Genomic DNA, 22,560 nt, shown 5'->3' on the forward strand with positions numbered 1-22,560 from the left:
CCTGGTTACTATCAGACATGGACATCGCCTGCATTTTTAAGATGTTTGTTTTATGTAAGTTTGTGTTTATTTATTTGTATAACACTTTTCAAATAGCAGTTGTAGCTCAAGGTGCTGTACACATAAGAAAAACATTATAAATACTTAAAATACATTGCACACGATTTGGGGAGTAGACTATATGGTGCTGTTGTAAGAAGGATTGAGTTAAGGTTTAGGGCATTTTTTATGTTTTATATATTATTTTACTTACCCACAACCCAAAAAATATGAAGGACTGAAACTGCCAAAATCAAAAATAAATAATTGGCTCAATAAATATATGAATGAAATAATAAAGAAAGAAATGTAGAAATAAAAGGCTCAATTATCAAATAAATGTGCAGGTTAATTTGAAAATGAATATGCACAGAAATATAAAAATAAATATATCAAATTACTTCTTTTCTGTATTCATTTATTTTCATATTTAATTATTTCCTCATTTATTCTTTTATGTTTACATTTATTTCTGTTCATTTATTTCCCTATTTATTCATTTCCCTGTTTATTTATTTCTGTATTTATTTATTCTTGTATTTCTTCACCCATATGATAATGAAGGGAGTGTCACTTAACAGCCATTGGTTAATCAATTGTACTTGTCCCGCTCCTCACCGCAGCCTTCCAGAAATGACAAGGAGGAGCTATATGCGACTAAAAATGGATATACACTGGCTAACAATTGCAAGAGGTCTAAGAATTTTGGGCGACATGGCTGAAAATGTTTGTCCGGACTCCATGCAATTTTGAGTGGAGATACATTTGGAAAATTTGACAGACTTGTCTGAAACTACAGACACAGAGATTGACCCTATAGTTTTCAGAAACTTGAATGAAGTGGCTCAACGATTGAGTCTTGAACTAGCGCAAAGTTCCCATAGCAGTGGAGCAATTGGGCACCCATCCCATGAAGTACCCATGGAAGGTGTGGAGAATTATTTGTTAGCAGGTTTGACTGTCTACAACATAGCTCATCTGCTTGGTGCTGGTGAAAGAACGGTCTACCGTTGAATAACGGAGCCTGGCGTTAGGTTAGTTTGCATCTGGGGCAATCTAAAGCGCCTATGCCGGCTTCAGACTACAGGAGTTTTAAAATCCCAAGGCTCCCTTGTCTTATAGTTTGTTTGGAAATGCTTAAAAGTTATTATGGGTTCATAAAGACCGTTTTGTGTACACATCTAGTAATTGCTTTAAGTTAAATAGTGTAACACTAACTCTGCTAGCTTTGCCATTTTTCTATGGGATTTCCATCATCATGGTAAGTGCCATGTTCAGTTTGTGACATTAAGTGTCATGTTGTGAAAGAACTTTATTAAAGTAGAAGTCCTGCATTCAAAATGTTTGTAACAGTAAACATTTTATTGGTTAAAAATAATTTAAATATCATAGATTAAGTCTTGAACTGTTTTCTACTGTTGGAGGAAAACCTCTGTTAATATATTGTTAAATTTAACAGAGCCAAGCTTGCTGAAGCAATAAGCCCTAAGCAGGGCTGGACTGAGAAAATCATTCAGGCCGGGAAATATAGTGTCAAATATATAGCTCCAGTCAGACCACTTTTTAAATGGAGGGTCTGGGGGTCCCCCGCTAGGAAAATTTTTGAAAATTTGAATAACAAACTAATGAGCCAACAACTGCTTAGTACAACGTACTGTTACGAACCTCAAATAGAACCAAAGTTATCATCAAGGAGGGACACAACACTACGGCCCTGTTTACACCTGGTATTAACATGTGTCTTGGGTGATCCGATCACAAGTGGACAGCTTTAAGTATGTCTGTTTACACCTGGCATTAACATGCGTCTCCATATGTGTCCTGAGTGACCACTTGTGATCCAATCTCAATTCCCCGCTCTATATGCAAATAAACACGGACATCATTTCCGTTTTCAAAGACCAAATTTGTTCGTTATTAACCAGACCGGGGGTCCGAATCCGTTATGCAGCGATCTCCCCGTAGCTCTCCATTCAGACACTGTGCGCCTTTACACACAAGACACAACAGCATTACTTCATTGATTATTTAAATCTCTGACATACCAACAGCACGGGTCAGGATCTAATGTTAATTGTTCTAAGTGTTCTTCTACACATCCAAAGCAGCTGTCCTGATAAATCCCGAGCTCCATTATGTCGAGCAGTGCAGCAACTTGACAGGACAGAGGAGACTATCCAGCAACATTTAGCTTCTGACATATTTTTTTAGACAGACGAGCGAAAAATTAATGGTTTAATATCTATTCTTATTGTCGATTTGAAGAGGGAAACTGGTTAGGGAAACAGGAAAAACAGCAAAAAATGGGACGTGGGTTATGTTTTTAATTCACATGAAATATTTATCCTGTTATCAAACAAGTTGAACAGCTTTGGACGGAGGATCCTGTGTCTAGTCTGCCAGAAAATAGAGGATGTCAGTTGAGTAGGCAGTCCTTCAATGTCGCCCAGGACACATTGCGTTTATACTACTAAATGAATGTGGCCACATGCAGCTCTCTCCACCTTGAAAAAGAAAAAAAGCAAGAGCACGCCATATTTTTAATGTACCAATATAATACAGTTAACCACTCTATTCAAAAAACAGAGCAAGAGCACAATACCCTATTCAGTTTACTGCTATACACCCACCAGAAGTTTGAGTACACCTGTTTAAAGCTATTTTTTCATTAAAATACCCTGAACTGTATACATTTGATTTTTGTCTTGTACCTGCAGGTTGCTCTGAAGTAGTGTGCTTCTGTGCTACTGTGGCACCGATGCTACTCTCTCCACCTTCAAAAAGAAACAAGCAACAGCACAGCACACCATATCTTTTAATGTACCAATATAATACAGTTAACAACTGTCTCCACCTAGTCAAAGAACAGAGCAAGAGCACAATACCCTCCTCAGTTTACTGATATACACTAACAGTTATCCATCAAAGGTTAAAATAGCCCTTTAACCAACACAAACATTAGGCTAAATAACATAAATCTGTAAGTTTCAATAAATTACAATAGCCTGAATAGTGTGACAGAAGACGTTGTGTTGTCTCAATAATTTTAAATTATGAGCTCAAAGTATGAACTCACTGATTTTTACCAAAATGAATGAATTTTCAAATAATATTGACCACATTAATTAGACTAGATATGCTAATTATGCCATCAATGTTTTTGAGGAAATCAGAAAGGGAACTACCACTTTTACCATTGATTGTCCAGTTTCTTGGCTGCTTTAACATTGACAGGGAACAATGATGATGCATCAGTAACATTATTTACGTTAGCTAGGTAGCAAACGTTAGCTAGCTAGCAAACGTTAGCTAGCTAGCATGTTTATCTACCCTTCTTTCTCTCTCGCTTCCCCTCTCTGCTCCACCTTTCCTCTTTTTTCTAGCACCCATCTTGCTGCTAAGTAATTTAGCACTAAATGCACTTGCTGCCAAACTAAACGTGTAACTGCCAACTACTCTCTCTCCCTCTCTCTTGGTGTGTCTCAAATCGCATACCTCTGTACTTACCCAGATAGCAAAAATGATATGGCCCAGATCCGGCCCAGAGCCTCCATAAGTTGTGGGCCAGATCTGTAAAACGGACCCGGGCCGGTGTCCTTTGGCACAACAGGCCAATAACGGTGCAGATCCGTTTTTTCACTTCTGGGCCGGCACCGGGCCAGCTCCAGAACAGATGAGATTATTTTGTAGTCATTTGTCCGAAGGTGGGCCAGATCCGGTTCAGTTCTGTACTGGATACGGCCCAGAGCTTCCATAAATTCTGGGCCAGATCTGTAAAATGGACCCGGGCCGGCGTCCTTTCTTATCTGGGCCGGCACTCGGCCAGCTCCAAATCGGATCACTTTCTAGCCATTTTGTTCAAATATTTGCTGTATCTGAATTAGTTCTGGGCTAACCTTTATCTTTTCCATAACTAAATTCAAACTAATAAAAGTATCTCTGGATATAAATTTCTAGAACTGTGGTTGCATCATCATAACTGGTTGTTTAAAAAAAAAACAAAAAACAGAAATCATAAGTTATGACAGGAGATGCTGCTTTGTTGGTCGTTCACTGTACACTCATCAGTCAAAATCTGTAATGAAGTGTACTCTACTCACGGTGGATTAACTCCAGAAAAAAGTGAATGAAGCGCGACATGACATCACTTGGGTTTACCTGTGCATGTTGAGTGTAAACTGAGTAAATATAAAATAGTGTAATTATGTCATATGACAATAGCATATGGCATATGAAGAAGAGACGAAGTCCTTTTAAACCCGTAATTTAGAGTGTAACAGAAGCATAACTAATGTAATTGTCAGGGACCAAGCAGTAAGGCTCAAGAACACCAGGTGTGTAGCATAAAACATTGTTATTTATTTACAAATTAATATAATCTTAAAATTCAAATTCAAAATACAAAGATCACAACAGAAAAGTAAAACAGCATAATGAACAATTAACAGGAATAAACAATTAACTAACAACCTTAACCTTAATAGCAACAATACCAACATTATTCACAACCAAACTGTGACCCCCCCCCCCCCCCCAAAAAAAAAACAAACAAAAAAACAAACAAAACTTCAAATAATTAAGTTTGACCTCTCCCACTGCCTGCTGTCCCTTCCACTTCCTCGTGCCACTTCTTTTGTTGGATCCATGAAAAACAAAAAGTTAGAACATAATTTAAAGCAAGCAAGAAATGACAGAATGTTAACTAAAATGCGTGCATACAAATTAGCAAACTGTCAAAACATAAAGTGTGTGCTGTAGGAAAAACAAAAGGCTATGTGTACTGTCACTACTTAAAATGTTTGTATGTTAACGGTGCTAAAAAGAAAACCACTGACACTCAGTATCGGTGTTTAGTGCGGCTGCCACAGTAATCAAGAATGCAAAATATATGTAAAATATACAGTACCTTTATGAAGTCAGCCGCTGCTGCTAAGTGGAATGTTGTGATGCCTATAAACAACCAATTGTGAAATTAAAAACACAAAACGTAAGTGCTGCTGCAAAAGACTAGCACAATGCTTTATCTGAAATTTACCGTGGTTAATGCTTCTTTAGTCTTGGCACGGTCTTTGCGGCCACCTCCCCGGTCAGATGCCAAGTTAAACCACCTGATGGTACGTGAGTCTATCTCACTATCTGGAGCGCTGCTCGCAGATTGGTTCTTCCTTACAGCCCCTGTTGAGAGAGAATGTCCATCACATTGTAAGACAGATAAGCTGTTAGCGACCGAAATTCTCCATTTTCCACTTAGCCATTCTAATGACCCACTGTTTTGATAGCTGCTTTAGAGGGGTGAAAAAAGTGGCCAATGGGTCAATTAAGTGATAAACAGATTATGCAACATCTACGGATGTTAGCAGTTAGCCTCAAGGTTAGCCGTTAGCCTATATGCTACTGGCTATATGAGCAGCTAACGTAACGTTAACAGACAGTAAGATGCGGATGAAAAGCAAGTTGTGGGCGACATTGGTTGTAACATCACTAATAACAAACACAGAGTTGTTTATTCATTATTAATTCTAACTAACTTAGCTAGTTAAGTAAGCTAGCCCGGCTAAAAAGCTAGCCGTTGCCGATATAAAATTATTAGCAAGCTTAAATGGGAAGTCAAAACCTTCTGAAATTATGTTAAGAGGTATAAAACCATTTTAAATACTGTTTTGTCACAACATTGTTCGCCTTACCGTAATAAAAAATTTTCCAACGCTGGAAGAAAAGCCGCCAACGGTCTCCTGCTTTTCCTTGGTCTGTTCTGATACAACTGAACAAAAGGAAAAAGAAAAAAAAACGGATCTGGCCCGTAACTACTTTGACTCTGCTGACTGATTGCGAGTCTAACTGACACACCCACTCGTCAGCCTGTACGCGGTCCGTATCTGGCACGGGGATGTAAAACCGGTGAGACTGTAACACGGATCTGCCGGTTTGGAGGCGGATTCGGTCCAGAGTCAGTTGCTATCTGGGTACATTTAACATTTTGAGTGCATAAGTGCGTTCACACTGAGAAGTATGGCAAAATGCAGTGCACTATGAGTACCCGGATGGTGTACTCAACACGGTGAAGAAGTTGAGTGTGGAACTATGGACACTTCTCATCCTCAACGGTCACCATCTTGGCTATGTGGTGGAAGGGGAGGGGCCACTTTTCAAAGTGGAAATGGTGGCCAAGGACTGTTTGACCGTGAACGTCGCTGCATTGTACAAATGTTAAGTTACACGTGTTTTTTTGCACTAAGCACCACTATACTGTTGTCGGATATAAGCAATCGGTTCAATTTGTTAATTTAGCAGTCTGTAATGATTTGGTACCGCGAACGATAACGCGAATGCTAATGCTGTTTGCTAAATAGCTAACAGCTGCACATTTTGACGTTGTGGTGTATATGTGTGATAAATTGTCGTCTTCACTGTAGAGGATTCTAGTATTAGATGTGTGGTCAGAGGCTTAGCTCACTAGATAGCCAGTGAATAGAGCCAGTATCAGCTACGGACACGGCGTATCGGCAGTATATTTCAAGGTTTGTGCTTCTGTTTTATCTGATGTCTATAACATTATATAATCTGGTCTTACAAGGGACGGACGAGGACATGAGATCCTTGATCTTGTGGAGATATTATTTAGCTATTCTTATACACTGTATGAAACCTTTCCTACATTGTGAAATTGTGTTTCAGAGTGTTCATTGCAGAAAAAGGCCTGGAGGGGAAGGTGACCCCAGCCTTCATGAAAAAAAAGTGGAAAAACCGGTCATCTTGCGGGGGCTGCGGGGGGTATACTTTACGGCCCAGTCTGCCATTTCTGCTGATTATAAGAGGCTGATTTGTTGCCATCTCTTCCGCCACCTGACTGTGCTTCCCTCCACAGACTGTTTCACCCTGACAGTCCCGGTGCTTCCTCCGCAGGCTCCACTTCACTCAAGCTGCCCGTCAGACCCGCTGCTTCTTCCCACTTTAACCTGAATAACAGACCGGGGCTCAGTGCTCTGGTTGGATCCACATGCAGAACCAGGGATAACGTTAGCTAGGAGGCTAGCAGAGGCTAGCTGGCTGTGCTTCCCTCAGGCCATGCTGCGGGTAACACTCCACTAGCCTCTCAGCTAACGTTAGCCCCAGCTCTATTAATTATGTTAATATGTACTTTTTTGATTCTGGTCTAATTAAAAATAAATTAAAATTATTATCATTACCAGTTTGATGTTAAAAAAGGGTTTTTTTTGGTTGTTTTTTTACACTGAATGCAATACCTTGAACAGGCTTCACTGTGACCTTTTACCTGTGAAAAGGGAAATTCCTCCCCACAGTGAAGACATGGCATCAGGTGTCCAACCTCAGCCCTACTGGTACTTGGAGTCGGTTGCTATAAATGAAGACAATTACATTTACTCTACACAATAACTGATCACAGGTTATCCCCACAAAAATATGATTATCATAGCATTCATTTGATGGATACAGAAAATGCAAGCAAAATAGCAAATTAACAGCATGAAAATTAAAATAAATGTCCTCTTACATTATGCACCCTCAAACTCTGCAGGGGCCAGATGTATAGTGTGGCATAGTGTACCATGTTCCCTGGGTCCTTTAAATGCCTGACTGTGTATCCCTCACTGGGACAGGGAATAAGTGTGAGATGATGGCTCCTCGTAGTCCCCGAGATCCACAACAGCTAAAACCCATTCCTCAGTTTTGGAAATGCAGCCAGGATGAAATTGATAAATTCGCTAGGGCTTTCTTGGTTACCTAGCACAAAAAGAAAAATACTTGGCATAAATATTCATACTCTGTTTCAAAACAAGTACTGAGCACAAGGATTTGAAAATTATCTTTTAGCTAGAGAGCACTTCTTTTTGTCTTTTACATTACAATTCAAAGACTTGCCTTAATGAGCATAGTGTGCTTTTACCCACTTTCCATTTTATAGGCATATACACAGTATGTTGACATATAGGAACCAATGCTTGGTTCAAGCACCGTGTGTTTTGATATGGGGATTTACGGAGGATAAGAGCAGTTTGGAGTGACAACATATAATGACCGCCATTCTGATTTTTTTTCTTGCATTTCAACAAAATGTAAGTACATTTTCACATAAAAATATTGCAGATTGTAGGTTTAAAAGCTTCAATGTAAGTAAGTCAGTAAAGTTTATTTAATATAGCACAGAGCAAGGTCACAAGAGTAAAATTATTAATGAAATGAGACCACAAAATAGTATAATGTAAGATATAGTAAAAGAAACAAACAATAAAACACAAGCAACAACAGACCAAAATACAAACACTAGACACTATGAGGCGAGACAAAGGCCAGTTTGAATTAATGAGTCTTCAGCTGCTTTTTAAAGGTGTTAACAGAGATGCTGATCTTATGTCTATAGGAACAGTGTTCCACAATGATGGTGCCACAACTTCAAAGACATGATCACCTTGTGTTTTTAGACAAGTGCAAGTGGGACAACCAGTAAGCTCTGCTCAGAAGAGTTACGTGACCTACTGGTAATATAAGGATGGAGCAGGTCAGAGATGTACACAACAGCTGTCTGACCATGTAGAGCTCTATATGTGAAAACAAGAACCTTAAAACAATCATTTCTGCCAGTATGGTGTGTGACCACAAATCTTTCAACACAACCTAGTGAGATACATGCTTACCTCAAAAGGTGAGGCATTTTTCTCCCAACCCTATACCTTGAAGTCGTTCCTTTTCAGCCCTCTGTGGGACTGTTGTACTGTGTTTATGAATCAGACAGCAGAATGTCTGTGTGTATGTTGGTGGAAGTGTTGGCGTCCTGTTTCTTCTGCGTGTCCCAGTTGGAATACTTCGCAAATAAGGTGCAAAAAGTCTGTAAACTTCAGCAAGACAAAAGACGACAACATTGAACATGTTAAATTAATATTCCGGAGCAGGAGCTGGAGCTGGGGCGGGGGCGGGGGCAGGAGCTGGAGAGGGGGTGGGAGCGAGAGCGAGTGCTAGAGCTGGAGCAAGAGCCGCGCGCACGTGTGTGTGAGACCACTGAAGGCCCCATGGTCGGCTACTGTAAGATACATACCATACCTACACTCATTCACACACATGCACTTTAGCCACAGCTGTCAACAGATGGCCGATCCCACACTGTGTGTTAACTATGTGGCGTTATTGGTGTCATCCAGAACAGTGGCAGGAGCCGGAGCATGAGCGGGAGCGGGAGTGGGAGTGAGTGCTAGCCGGAGCGGGGGCGGGAGTGTGCTAGAGTCGGAGCAGGAGCCGGAGCCGGAGCCAGGGCGGGGGCGGGAGTGGGAGTGAGTGCTAGAGCCAGAGCTGGAGCAGGAGCTGGAGCGGGAGCGGGAGGGGGAGTGGGAGTGAGTGCTAGAGCCGGAGCTGGAGCCAGAGTGAGTGCCGGAGCTGAGGTGAGGGCGGGGGAGGGTGCCGGAGCCGGAGCCGGAGCCAGGACGGGCACAGGAGCATGAGTGAGTGCTAAAGCCGGAGTGAGGGCGGGAGCCAGAGCGGGAACTGGAGCGGGAGTGGGAGTGAGTGCTAGCCGGAGCGGGGGCAGGAACTGGAGCTGGAGCTGGAGCAGGAGCCATAGCTGGAGCCAAGTTTGGAAAATAAACCAGGTGTCCCCTCTGCTCCTCTCCTCACCTTTTCTTTCTTTCATTTCCTCCATCAGCTTCTCCGACCCTATTTTACTTGGGTGGAGTCAGGGATGTTTTGAAAGCATCAATAATGGGTAAAGCACATAAAGGGTTTCATAGGTTTGATAACTGGCAACTTCATTGGAAATTATGGTTAGTTGTTGCAAGCTACTGTGTTCAATTAACCGTCAAGTAAGGAAGTTAGTAATATATATATTGCAACACTATAAGGCAGCTCCAGGAAAAAAAACTAAATAAAAATTGATATCCGAATTTGATTTATTTCAAACATAATGCAGTTCAGATTCCTATAGAAACACATAAGAAGTTGGACAAATTATTATTGTAGATTTATTTTTTCTTGTATTTTGCCCAGAAAAAGGAAGATATCAGATGCTAAGATGTGAGATTATTTAATATGTTAAATGTGTGAAGAAATTTTTTGACTATTTTTCCTGGACTCTTGTATTTTCAAACAATGTTTAACTTTTGACAGTATTTAGTATTTTATATTCTGTGGCAAGATTGTAACCTTGATTGAATCCAGATTTCAGATGATGTCAGATTTAGTGAGAATTTCGAGTCTCCAATGAACCTAGAATGCATGTCTTTGGACTGTGGGAGGAAACCAGAGCACCCTGTGGAAAACCCACGCAGACATGGGGAGAACATACAAACTCCACACAGAAAAGACCACGGCCATCTTGTGCTGTGAGGCCACAGTGCTAGCCACTAAACCACCATGCTGCCCATATAAAGAACTACAAAAGCTTTATATTGTTTTTGCTATAAAGCCTTCACAGAGAGCTTCAGTCCTCCACGACATTCACGCAGCAGCATGAACAAAATGTCCTCTTCCACCGGGAGCAGAAACGTTTGAAGCCGTTACTCTTCTTCTTCTTCGGCTCACTGTCATCTGTTCTATCCAGGTTATTGGTGTCATCCAGAACAGTGCCAGGAGCCGGAGCATGAGCGGGGGCGGGAGCGGGGGTGGGGTCGGGAGCGGGAACCGGAGCACAAGCACAACATGGCTGAACCATAAGGACGCCTGATGGCGCTATGCGGCATATAGCACTCCAGTATCCCTCCTCTTCCTCGTTGGTTCCAGGTTCAGCCTGTGCCTCTCGCAAACAGGATATCAGCTCCACCGGTGGAAGACTGAATGCAGGAGGTAGAGGCTGAACCATGATGACACCTGTTGGCACTGTGCGGCGTACATTACCCCAGAATCCATCTCATCATCTCCCTCCATGCTGGGTTCGTCTACCTCATTGGTTCCGGGTTCAGCTTCCTGGTTCATGCTGGGTTCGTCTACCTCATTGGTTCCAGGTTCAGCTTCCTGGTTCAAGTTGGGTTCGGCTACCTCGTTGCTTTCAGGTTCAGCTTCCTGGTTCTTGCTGGGTGTGTCTGTTGGGCCGGGTTCATTTGATGCAGTCTCCAGAGTTTTTTTGCTACAAGAGAAACTTACACTGTTATGTTTATGGACAACAAACAGAAATCCCATGTGTATGCAAATATGTAAATCAACACAAACACATAACACACATATATACACACACATGCCCATATTTGTTACGGTAGCTCCTGGTAATAAACGGATGGGTGAGTTCTTTGTTGGGGGTAATCCTCTCCCTCCCATCCCACGGGAACATGGCCTTTAACAGGTTGATGCACTCCCTTGATCTTCTAACTTTCTTCAGACACATCTAGTTTAGGAAATAATTGAAAAATTTAACCTAATATTTGAGTCATCTTCCTAAATTATGAAAAGGCAATCAATGACGTCACTTTTCAGCAGCTAGTGCCTATTTAATGACCTACCTTTATTATTTCATCCAGGGACCGGAATGAGTAGGACCTGTCATCAGTCTTACACCATACCGAGAATTCCTAAAAGAAAGTTCTAGATACATGTATTTCTCAATAAATTCAACTGATGAACTGAGGGAAAATATTGGAAGGTATTATTTTTATATGTTAAGGATAAAATATTTGAAAAGTCAAAGAAGGGGTTTTGTACCGTGAGCCTCCATTGTTGGGAATCCGACTGGAAGTATTCCCTTGATTTCCTTCCTTCCTTAATAATGTGGTCTGGTCGCGGACCCAGGATGTCAATGATATACCGTAGCTGGAAACAAAACACAATATCACATAAAGATATTCAACTTTCTTTTTTTTGAGACTCTGGTACAGTTGAAATAATAATGATAAACTAGCTGGTTTATAAGGATGCAAACTGACGATGGCTCTTTAAGAAAGATTACAGCACTACTTCATCTGTTAGCAATGAAAAGCAAAAAGTCCAGTACAGTTATAGTAAATTAGTTACCGTCTCATGGTCACTCCTCCCCGGGAACAGTGTTGAGCCCACAACCATTTCTGCCATCACACAGCCCAGCGACCACATGTCAATGGCCTCAGAAAATGGTAATCCCAACATAATTTCTGGAGCTCTGAATGTGGAGTAAAAGCATTGAAAAAAATGAGGAACATTGTCATATTTTAATGATTAAAGCACAATGTAGCACATAATGTAATAATAGCAGTAGTACAAAGTCATCACAGCAGATAATCACTCAACAGCTCATACAGGTATGGACAGGTAACACACACACATGCACATACAGAGCTAGACCTCACCTGTAGAAACTGCCATGATCAACCATGCTCTTCTTGGCTTTGTGGCTGGGAATAGCCATGTCAAAACCAATCAGCTTCACCCGGAATGGTCTGACACGATCCACCAGCATGATGTTATTGGTGCGAACATCGGTGTGGATCACTCCGATGCTCTTCAGGGCATCAAATGCTACGGCCATCTGCAAATAATAAATGACAAGATGTGAGCCTATTATTTCAAAAGGTTTTGCAACATAAAATTCTGAACCCAAAATGATTTATTTATTATTTAATTATGAAGTGCTTTCAATACTAAAAATGGAGGCAAATCCAATAAAAAAACAACATAACTACAATGGAGGATTGACCACAGACTGAGTGTTGACTTTTGTTGTCCAGCTAATGGCGTACCTGTTGGATGATTGTTCTGACATCTTGGAGACGCATGGCGGTCTTTATTTCTGAGAGGAACCCCTCCAGGGTGATATCTAAGTTCTCAAAGACAAGACATCGGTTCCCCAAAAATCCATCACAGAACTTGACAATATTACATTTGTCAAGCTTTTTTTCCATCATTTTTTTTAGGATACATGCCTGGAGATACAAAACAAGTTTGGCATTGTTAGTCCAACTCATACAAAAATGTAAATGACACATTGATCTTGAAGCAATTAAATAACTGCAGCTCATTAAGAATGCTGTTACCAGAGTTTTACTAAGACTAAATATCTTCTCTGGCAAAATCTGTAAAAATCAAAATCAACTAGAGTCCTACCTCATTGTCCAAAGCCCAACACTTTTCTTTAATGGCAACAATCTGTTCAGTTTCTGTGTGGACGCATTTGAATACATGTCCAAAGCTGCCCTCTCCGACTCTTTTCAAGATCTTGTATTTCTTGAAGTGGGTTTCCCTATAATTAGATGACGAAACCAATGCGATGTCAATATCGCATTCTGGTTGTTGATTGGTTAGGGAGGACAGCCTCCTTTGGAACATCATTTTACGTGTCTTGGCCAATCATAGATTAGCATAAAAACAATGACGTACATTACATTGATGTAAGAGATCTCGCCCTGAGGAGGACAGCAGACACCCGTCCTCCTCTGTCCCCCACTCTCCCCCACTGCCCCCCACGACCACTTCACACACACCGTTTACCGGCGGGAGGAGTTTATTTTTTTAACTTTTAAACTGATTTATCTTCAGTCTTGCATCTCAACCTAACTGGAGCTAACACCAGAGTCACACACACCCCCCCCCCGGCTGCTATCATCAATAACAACCTACTAAATGCCGGTGACTTTACATAATTTTAAATTTAAACTAGTAGATATCTATGTGTTTAAACGTGTCGCTGCTGTATTTATGCCTTTAGATGACATTACTTTGTGTGGATGGAGCAGCTACAATATTGACAAAGCATAACTGATCGATCGGAACTCCATTCAGAAAATAAGCATTTTGAAAGTTGTTTGCTTGTCGTCTTGTGGACAGACCTGACAAAGGATAAATTTAGACTTTGTACAAATCGGCATCATGTTGTAGTAATTGCGGCATCCTTTTGATTTGTTTATTGCAATTATTTTTTTATTTATTTATTTTGGGTTCATACCACTTTAAGGTCTGTAGTTGTCGTCTGGGAAGTGAAGTAAATAAACTGATTTGTGGGGGGAGTTTTGTGGGTTAATGCAGTTTATCACAGCAAAATGAACAGAGATGAAGTATCGGTATGAATGTTGTTAGCAGGAGGACTGAGGTGGCAGGCAGGCTGAGCTTCAGTAACATCACTGGCTGTTTGGGGAGAATAAGCACAAATGATTCCGCAGCCAAACTTGCGCAAATTACGCGAATAAAAACATATGTTTCTGCTTTCAATCTTGCATGAGTAACGCAAGGCGAAAATTTGCTTCGCGTTTGGTGTGAACACAACATAAGAGGATAGTGTGATCCACAGTGTCAAATGCAGCGCTCAGGTCAAGGAGAAGTAGGAGAGAAGCGGACCTTGCATCAGCTGCCAAGAAAATATAAATTAATAAATGAAACTAAATAAAAAAAATAATAAGGACAAAGATTGGGCTGGTCAGACAAAGAAACTAAACAACCAACAATGAAAAGAAAGAACATCAGCAACCAACATTGGACCAGATCCCTCCTACAGGTCTGGGGTGGTCCACTGCATCAACTCCCTCAAAACGCCTAAGGAATAACAAAATCCTAATATGATTACACTTCCAGGATGGATACTGCCAATTACAACCCCACAAGACTCAAATTGCCTGCATCTTCCATTTTCATTATTATTATTATTATTATTATTATTATTATTATTATTATCATTGTTATTATTATTATTACAATTATTTATTATTCTCCCTACCTTGTTTTTTTCTCTTTTCTTTGTTGCTACTCTCTAGTCTTCCTCTTATAAAACATACTGAGAGGCCCTTGTCACTTTACACCCATCACTCCACAGACTTGTGAGAATTTCTGCAACACCTATCAAATTTCACAGCAACTTGTTCCGCTAGATTTTTCCTGCTCTGTGGAGGAGCTGGCTGCTAATTTTTTGCAACGTTGTGCTACTACACTAGACACTGTAGCACCTGTTAAATTGTCCAAAGCCCATCCTGTTTCAACAAAACCATCTCCATGGTTTAATGACTGTGTTCGGAGCATTAGAAGGGCATGTAGACGTGCTGAGTGGAAATGGAAAGCTTCCAATTTAAGATGTGATTTTAATGCCATGAGAGAGCTTTAAAAGAGTTTAATAACACTGTAAAGGAAGAGTATAAAGAGTATAAAATTCGTCTCTCATCTTATTGCTGCAAATCCTTACAACCTCAAGTTACTTTTTAGGACCATTAACTCTCTTATCCACCGCCCTCCTAATTCCACAGGAGTCTCTTCAATTGAGAGGTGTGAGACTTTTCGTGCCTTTTTTGTCAATAAAGTTTCCAACATTAGAGCCCAGATTATGCCATCTCTGCTTATTTTACCACACTGTGAGGCATATCAGTTTTTAAATTCCTTTTATCTGGTATCCCAGTCAGATTTACTGAGGATGATTAATGGCATGAAATCTTCCACCTCTCCCTGTGATGTCTTACCTACTAGATTTTTAAAGGAGGTTTCTGCCTTTTTATCCTCAGATATTTTGGCAATTTTTAACAAATTTCTATCATCAGGGATTGTACCTCCAATTTTTAAATCAGCCATTGTTCATCCCCTTCAAAAGAAACAAATCTTGACACCACTAATCTTAATCATTTTAGACCCATTTCCAAATTACCCTTTCTTGCCAAAGTGCTGGAGAAAGTAATTTATTCTCAGCTTATTTCATTTATCTTCGAAAAGTTTCAATCCAGTTTTCACACTCATCATGCACTTTTAAAAGTTTTAAACAACATTAGAATGAACTCTGGTGCTGGCTGCTGTACTGTTCTGGTACTTTTAGGCCTCTCTGCAGCATCTGATACAGTTGATCATGGAATATTAGTTATTCGACTAGAAAACTGCATAGGCATGACTGGGACTGCTCTAGACTGGTTTAAGTCTTACCTGAGCAACAGAACTTTCTCTGTTTCAATTGGAAATGTCTGCTCCAGATACTCAGATATCACCTGCGTTGTTCCTCAAGGGTCTATTCTTGGTCTTTTACTGTTTTCCATTAACATGTTACCACTGGTGCAAGTTATCCGCAACTCCACTATTTCCTTCCGTTTTTATGCAGACGATACACAAATATATCTATCTATAAGTCCATCAGACCTCACCTCAGTTACCTCACTTACAACCTGTCTTGCAGACATTAGATCCTGGATGTCCAATAATTTTTAAATGGTCAAGAATAATAAACCTGAAGTGGTGGTGGGCCCAAAGCGCACACACACGTAAGCAAGACCTTAGTATCCCAGGGTTTGCAGTGCATTCATGAGCCAGAAATCTGGGTGTAATCTTTGATTCAGACCTGAATTTTTCTAAACATGTCACCAAAATCACCAAATCAGCTATTGCTCAAATCAGGAACATTGCAAAGATTAGATCTTTCCTCTCATTCAGTGATGCTCAAATACTCATTCATGCTTTTGTCTCTAGCCATTTCGATTACTGCAACTCCTTATTTGTCAGACTGCTCCTAAAATCAATCAACCGCCTACAACTTGTACAGAATACCACAGCTAGGGTTCTTTGAAGGACTAGAAAATATGATCACATTTCCCCTATTCTCACCTCATTGAACTGGTTACCTGTGGTTTTTAGAATTGATTTTAAATCACTGAACGGCCTTGCCCCATCTTACATCACCAACCTTCTCATCACAGACATCAGCTCATTCTCTTAGATCTGTGGACCAGCTGTTGCTCTCAGTCCCCAGGGCAGGGCTTGAGACAGAGGGTAGAAAGGTATAAAGGACTCTGCAATTGTGGAATTAACCTTCCTCTGGAAATCAGACAAGCTACCTCAGTGTCCTCTTTTAAAAAGTCGTTTTTATATAATGGCATTTAATTAGAGGTTGGTTTTTTAATGCTTTTGCTCATTTATTTTCTCTCAAGATTTTTTTCATGGTCTGTTACCTTTGTTTCCATTTATTATTGCCTTGTAACTTTTCGATATGTAATTGCATTGTGTATTTTGTTTTTATGTCTGTGAAGCACTTTGTAAACCTGTTTTTGAAAAGTGCTATATAAATAAGTTTATTACTATTATGGCCATTATTATTATTATTTATCACTTTACCCAGCCCTACATGTCACGTCACAAACACTACCTGAACTTGTCAAAATCAGCCACCCAATTCAATATTGATTGTTTTGCTGTTTTGTCTTAATGTCTTTATGTTCTGAAACTGTTCAGCTGCCTTGTCTTATGTTCCTATGTCTTTTTGTTCTGTTATATCACACAGCTAAAAACAAAACAAAAAACATCCTACATCCGATGGAAAAATCTTCTCAGTTGGTTGCAAGGACCACATGTCGTCAAACCATACATGTGAAGGTTTATTGAACAGGTGTGTACCTGTGTCTGGTCCCAGGTCACACTATTCCAGTGATTGACAGTTGGTGGCGGTAATTCTCCATGAACATAGCACAGTGGTAACAAAAGGCAGGGAAGAAGACTGCTAGCCGAACATGCAGGTAAACAATGCAGCTTTCAAAACATACAGGACATTTTTAAATGTTTTATGAGGAACAAAATACATTCAACGTTATCATTACGCCTCAAGGACACACACAATGCGTTTTGGTCAGGATTGGTGAATTGACACTTAACTTTCTTTGTTTACAAGAAAACTCCAATTGGCACCTTTAAAATAAAGTAAGAGTGCCCTGAGTCAATCAGGATCAATCAAAGCATTTTGAATAACAGGTGTCTAGGCACAGTGATATGAGTAGCACAGCCACAAAATATATACAGCAATCAGTAGTTTCAGTTTCAGAGTAATTATATGAGCAGCAGTCGGCGAGCAGCAGCGAGCGATGTGAGCAGGGTGTTGTTTTGCATCTAGTTCAATGATATTTTGCAGGTGTCTGCTGCTGTTGGTTAAAAAATGAAAGTCTCATACCAATAATACTTGCACTTCAGCATAGAAATGACTGCTTAATGTGGAGAAGTCAAAGACACTGCTGCTCAGATGATCAGTAACCAAATGTTAGTGTCATACAGGAATATGAATATCCTGGTTTCTAATGTCCCATATCCTGAATATAATTAATATGAATATAATTAATATAAGAATATGATGTGACAGGGAATAAATAAAAGGTTTAAATTTTTTTTGAACTATTACAGAAGATCAGACCCCTCAGGGACTAGGGCACCAAAATGTCCATGCAAAGCAATTAGCAACAGGCAGTTACAATATCATGCATGCCATGCAACCTATATTATCTGTAAAGGAAGTCCTTGACTTGCACTTACTTGAAACACAGCACAGTCATTCCTAGTTTTAAAATTAGCCACAACAGTTTGAAATGTGACTTACACTATATTCTCTGACTCGACTTTTCCCTCTCCTCCTCCATCCACCCTAACCTCTTTATCTGCTTCTCTCGCCCTCCCTCCCTCTCTTTAACTGCGTGACTGTTTGTGCTCTTTTATAACTTTTACCAGTTGTCACATCTGCTTCATTTTTATGCACAACAACATCCAGATGCAAGAATGTACAATTATGTATTCACACGCACCTTTTATATCACTCGCATTACAGCGACGGCTTATATAATTTGTCTTGTCCTGAGGCTGTGGTGACTGTTGAACAGTGGAGATGAAATGTAATTTCAGGCCTGCTGGGTGGCCCAATAAGAGAAGGATATTAGCCTCCTGATTGACCTCACACAGCTGCAGGGCAAAGGAAGAGGATGAAGCAGATCAGTGCCACTTGTTATAAAGCTTAATGGTTTAAGCTGGTGCAGGTAGATCAGTCTTGAATCCTGTCTGGAGGACAGGATTTAGCATACCATAACCAGTTCAATTCAAATAATCTGCACTCTACATTACTGCTGACTGTTTCTCAAAATGTCTGTTTTTAGATTGATTATCTGCCTTCCCTTGACATTAGTTATTTTCTCTTATTACATGAAATGGAAGTTGCAGAGACCTGACAGACTTATTGACAGAATTATTTATGCTAAAATGGAGGTTTTCCACACTTGTGTTGATGTTGTACACGTTCAAGATCCCCAGATAGTGAATCCAGCTGATCATGGTGATCTTCTGACTTCACCTCTAGCATCACCAGCAGGTTAATATGTTTTTCTTCTAATGAAATTTCTCGACAATTGAATTATCATGAATAATCCATGACTTTTCATTTAGTGCCTTCAAAAGGTCAAAATTGTAATGTGTTTAGCACTAAAGTTTATGACGAAATACCAGTAACACTAGTCACATTCCCATCAGCTGTAGAGTGTTTTGTACTAATTAGCAAATATTTGCATGCTAATACACTAAACTAAGATGGTAAACATGGTAAACTTTATACCTGCTTAACAGCAGCATGTTGGCATTGTAAGCATGCTAGTGTCCTGACCTTAACTTAGAAAAAAATGCTGCTAGCATAGCTGTGGACTACGTGTGTGGACTTTAAGTAAAACTTGTTATTTTAGGTTCTGTAATTTCCATCACTATTTAGTAGTAGTCTTTTTGTCCCATACTCGAATAATATGCTAGATGAAACTTCACTCTTCATGACAATGTATTAATTGCAGTCAACTAGCTTAAGTAGACAGAGTGAAACCAAAAAAGTGATACATTCAGTTAAAAAGTGTAAGTTAGGGTTGACTTTACACTCAAACTTACAATCTTGTCTTAAAGGTGCTCCAACTACAACTCATTACAATAGCATCAGACATATTAGAAAACTGTCATAGTGTCTGGGGCAGCTCATTATGTATAAATTTAAGGGTTTTGTCTCAGATTTAAACATTTGTCTGGCACACTAGGCTTTAAATATAATGAAAATTTAATGACGTCTTGTTTCTCCTACAGGCTCATTTTTAAGTATAGGTGATTTGTAGTTAAAGCTAAAATATGCTTATTATCAAGATATTGGTTCTATCTGTGTGCTGCACAGTAGCTAACTGCAGCTTCACTGGGTTTAGGTTCTGACTTGCAGCTATTGGCTAGACTGCCTCCTTAAGATCTAAGAGGCTTACTGGATTCATATTTTTCAAGTGTATCAAATGTATTTGGCCATAAGCCATTAAGTGATTAATTATTACTAGCGCATTATTCTATAACTGCCAGGCTGCAGCTTTAAGAAGAGTGATGTGCTCTGTTGCTCTAGTTCTTAGGACTCTAACATTCATGTACAGTATGAAAGTGCTCCAATAGATAAATACTATTTTCTGAGACTGTCCTCAGTAGAAAAATAATAGGATTAGTGGTTTGTTCAAATGTGTAATGCCAGGTTCAGACAATATCATCCCAATTATATCCTGACCCGACAGACATAGGGCACCAGGACCGAAAATAGGGATCTGGCACGACCATCGATCATTTTGTCCTGTGTAGTATATCATGGTGGACGAAAACTGATGTGGCATCTGGGACGCCTCACGACGTCCCAACAAAAAGACTAACATGTCTTTTTTTATAACCTTCTCTCACCTTGTATGACAACTTCCACAGTGTGTTCCGTGACGTTGACCAATAGGTTTACATAGTGCTTTTCCATGAAGAACGATAAACATACTGAAGTGAAGGAGAAATTATGTTGTTAGTGCTGCTCATGCTGCAAGGTGGAACTGTGAAACAGATGAAAGGTTTGTGGTGCTATGGCAACCAGAGAGCCAGTATCATACACTCTGCATCGGACACCTTTGTTTGTTTACATTCATGTTCCTGGAAATCGGACCCTGGCACCTTCCTCCAGTGACATCACGAAGGTCAGGAAAGATGGGAAGCTATGATTGGTATGGTACCAACATGTAGTCTGTATTCTCAGTCTCAGTAAATCACAGTAAGAATTTATGACTATAATCGCCTCATTTGACACAGAGACATCTTGCCAGACAAAAATATTGTGTCGTCAGAACCTGGCATAATACAAACTATCTTAACATTTGCTTAACAAAGACCTCTTGTAGTGGTGGCAGAGCAAATTTTGTCAACGAACATTTGTACCTCCAGGACCGAAGGCACTAGTAGCACAACATTCTAACAGCACCAGGAAACCTTGGGCTGGACCAACAGGTCAAAAAAGTGTGTGACTTTGACAATGGGCTGTTTGTATCGATATATCTATATCGATACCTGTCAACAGTCAACATTGGTTTCTTTCAACCATGACGATGATATGTCCCTTATCCTAACCAAGTAGTTTCTGTAGCCTACTTAAATCTTACCAAACCTTAACCATAGCAGTGCCAGGTCTGAAAACAGTCAAATAAGTCATTTTAGTAATGGTCACATGTGACGAACAATGTCGTCCTGACAATAGGGGTGACAGAACAAAAAAAACAAGGGACCTGTTTTGTCTTTTAGTTTGGAGGACAGATTTACAGAGAGATTTACAGAATTAGTTTTTCCACTAAATCTTGCATGTAATATTGTGGAGGTCAGATTGAGGCTAAATTGGTTGCCCCCAACTTATTTTAGAATTGTGCTAAATTTCTGCCAGATCAGTTGTCGTTTGATGTGCAGTTTGAGGTCAAGATGCCCAATTCATGTCTAAAACATCAACAATCTGGCTGATTTCTGGCATGTCAGAAATTTTGGTCAGCTCGGCTGTCTGCTGTTTGAACAGTTCCTTTTGTCCGATCTCCAGTCAAAAGCTATGTTTTAAGTTATAGTGAGCTTGATATTATTGGAGTAACTGCTAGTACATGTTGTGGCTGAAACTGTAGACTCTACTGTGACTGCTGTGATATAATACTGAAAGTCACAGCAGACCAGACACATCATACTGTCTGCATCTTCCAACCATCTACATTTCCATATTTTTCTTGATACTTTCTGCTCATAGTACAACTGTACACAGTAATGCTGCCTTTCTCTCTTTTTATCACCATTGCTGAGGATGCAGTCATCTTAATTGGATAAACTTTATTGAAATTGTCACTTGATAGAACTGACAGGGGGTCGCATGCTTATGTTCAGTGTGAGCTCCACGTTGTGGCCACTCAATTTGTTCCATAGAGTGTGAGCATTAAAGTCAAATGTTCTGGCTGTGCAGAAAAGAAGATTAAAACATGTGTGCATGCTGAATAAGTGTCTGGTAAGCATCAGTAACTTTGTCGCTTTGGTTCAAAACACTGTGAGGACGTGTTGGTCTTGTTACACCCACATTTGTTTGACAGGATCCATATGTTCCCAGTGTTTTTGTCAGCAGTGTGAAATGATGTTGGCAGTTCAGCAGCTTGAGCCAACTGCTCGAAGGTTTGCCCTATGCTTTTTGGATGCTAAAAGGGATGAGTCACAAATGTGGAAATGGAAGTGAGGCTAGCCCCACTGTGAACTCTTAATGTGCCGTGAAAATAAGATAGATGCTTTTTCATTTATAGCTGTGAATGGTGAGGACATGCAAAGTGCAAGGACAAAATTTCAGTGTAAATCCTTTCCAGCTCCGACCACAACACACACACACACACATCCATACACCCAACTTATAACTGAAACCCATCTCCTCTTATTTTTCAAAAGCACAAATGTGGCAGAAAACAGCAGAAAAAATGTAGCACTGTGGCTGCTCACTAACCCTGCTTCATATTCTTTATCAAGAGACGGTCTGCGGTTTCCACGGCGACACAGCCATACAGCCAACTGCAACTTCAGCTCCTCATG

The 22,560-nt window shown here is 40.1% G+C and overlaps 1 protein-coding gene and 1 long non-coding RNA gene across 4 annotated transcripts; both read right to left on the reverse strand.

Moving 5' to 3' along the window:
- Positions 1–1,885: 1,885 nt before the first annotated feature.
- On the reverse strand, positions 1,886–5,823 carry LOC121891062. 2 transcript variants are annotated; one of them, XR_006094024.1, is made up of 6 exons: positions 5,724–5,823; positions 5,075–5,214; positions 4,946–4,989; positions 3,547–4,669; positions 2,751–2,813; positions 1,886–2,543 (listed from the first exon to the last, which is right to left on the reverse strand). It is a non-coding gene; the product is annotated as an uncharacterized LOC121891062 (long non-coding RNA). The 2 variants fall into 2 exon arrangements; XR_006094023.1 differs by having other exon boundaries at positions 2,751–4,669.
- A 1,126-nt stretch (positions 5,824–6,949) lies between these two features.
- On the reverse strand, positions 6,950–14,547 carry LOC121891061 (homeodomain-interacting protein kinase 1-like). 2 transcript variants are annotated; one of them, XR_006094022.1, is made up of 10 exons: positions 13,051–14,547; positions 12,687–12,869; positions 12,297–12,475; positions 11,986–12,109; positions 11,677–11,784; positions 11,478–11,546; positions 11,216–11,362; positions 7,553–7,782; positions 7,313–7,396; positions 6,950–6,995 (listed from the first exon to the last, which is right to left on the reverse strand). XR_006094022.1 is itself a non-coding variant. In XM_042403794.1 (8 exons), exons 1-8 carry the CDS (start codon positions 13,273–13,275, stop codon positions 10,795–10,797), a joined length of 1,350 nt encoding a protein of 449 aa, XP_042259728.1. In that variant the 5' UTR covers positions 13,276–14,547; the 3' UTR covers positions 7,922–10,794. The 2 variants fall into 2 exon arrangements, 1 of the variants encoding a protein (XP_042259728.1); XM_042403794.1 differs by lacking the exons at positions 6,950–6,995; positions 7,313–7,396; positions 7,553–7,782 and adding an exon at positions 7,922–11,107 and having other exon boundaries at positions 11,214–11,362.
- Between the last annotated feature and the right edge of the window lie 8,013 nt (positions 14,548–22,560).

Source organism: Thunnus maccoyii, chromosome 23, assembly GCF_910596095.1.
Source record: "Thunnus maccoyii chromosome 23, fThuMac1.1, whole genome shotgun sequence".
NCBI lineage: Eukaryota > Metazoa > Chordata > Actinopteri > Scombriformes > Scombridae > Thunnus > Thunnus maccoyii.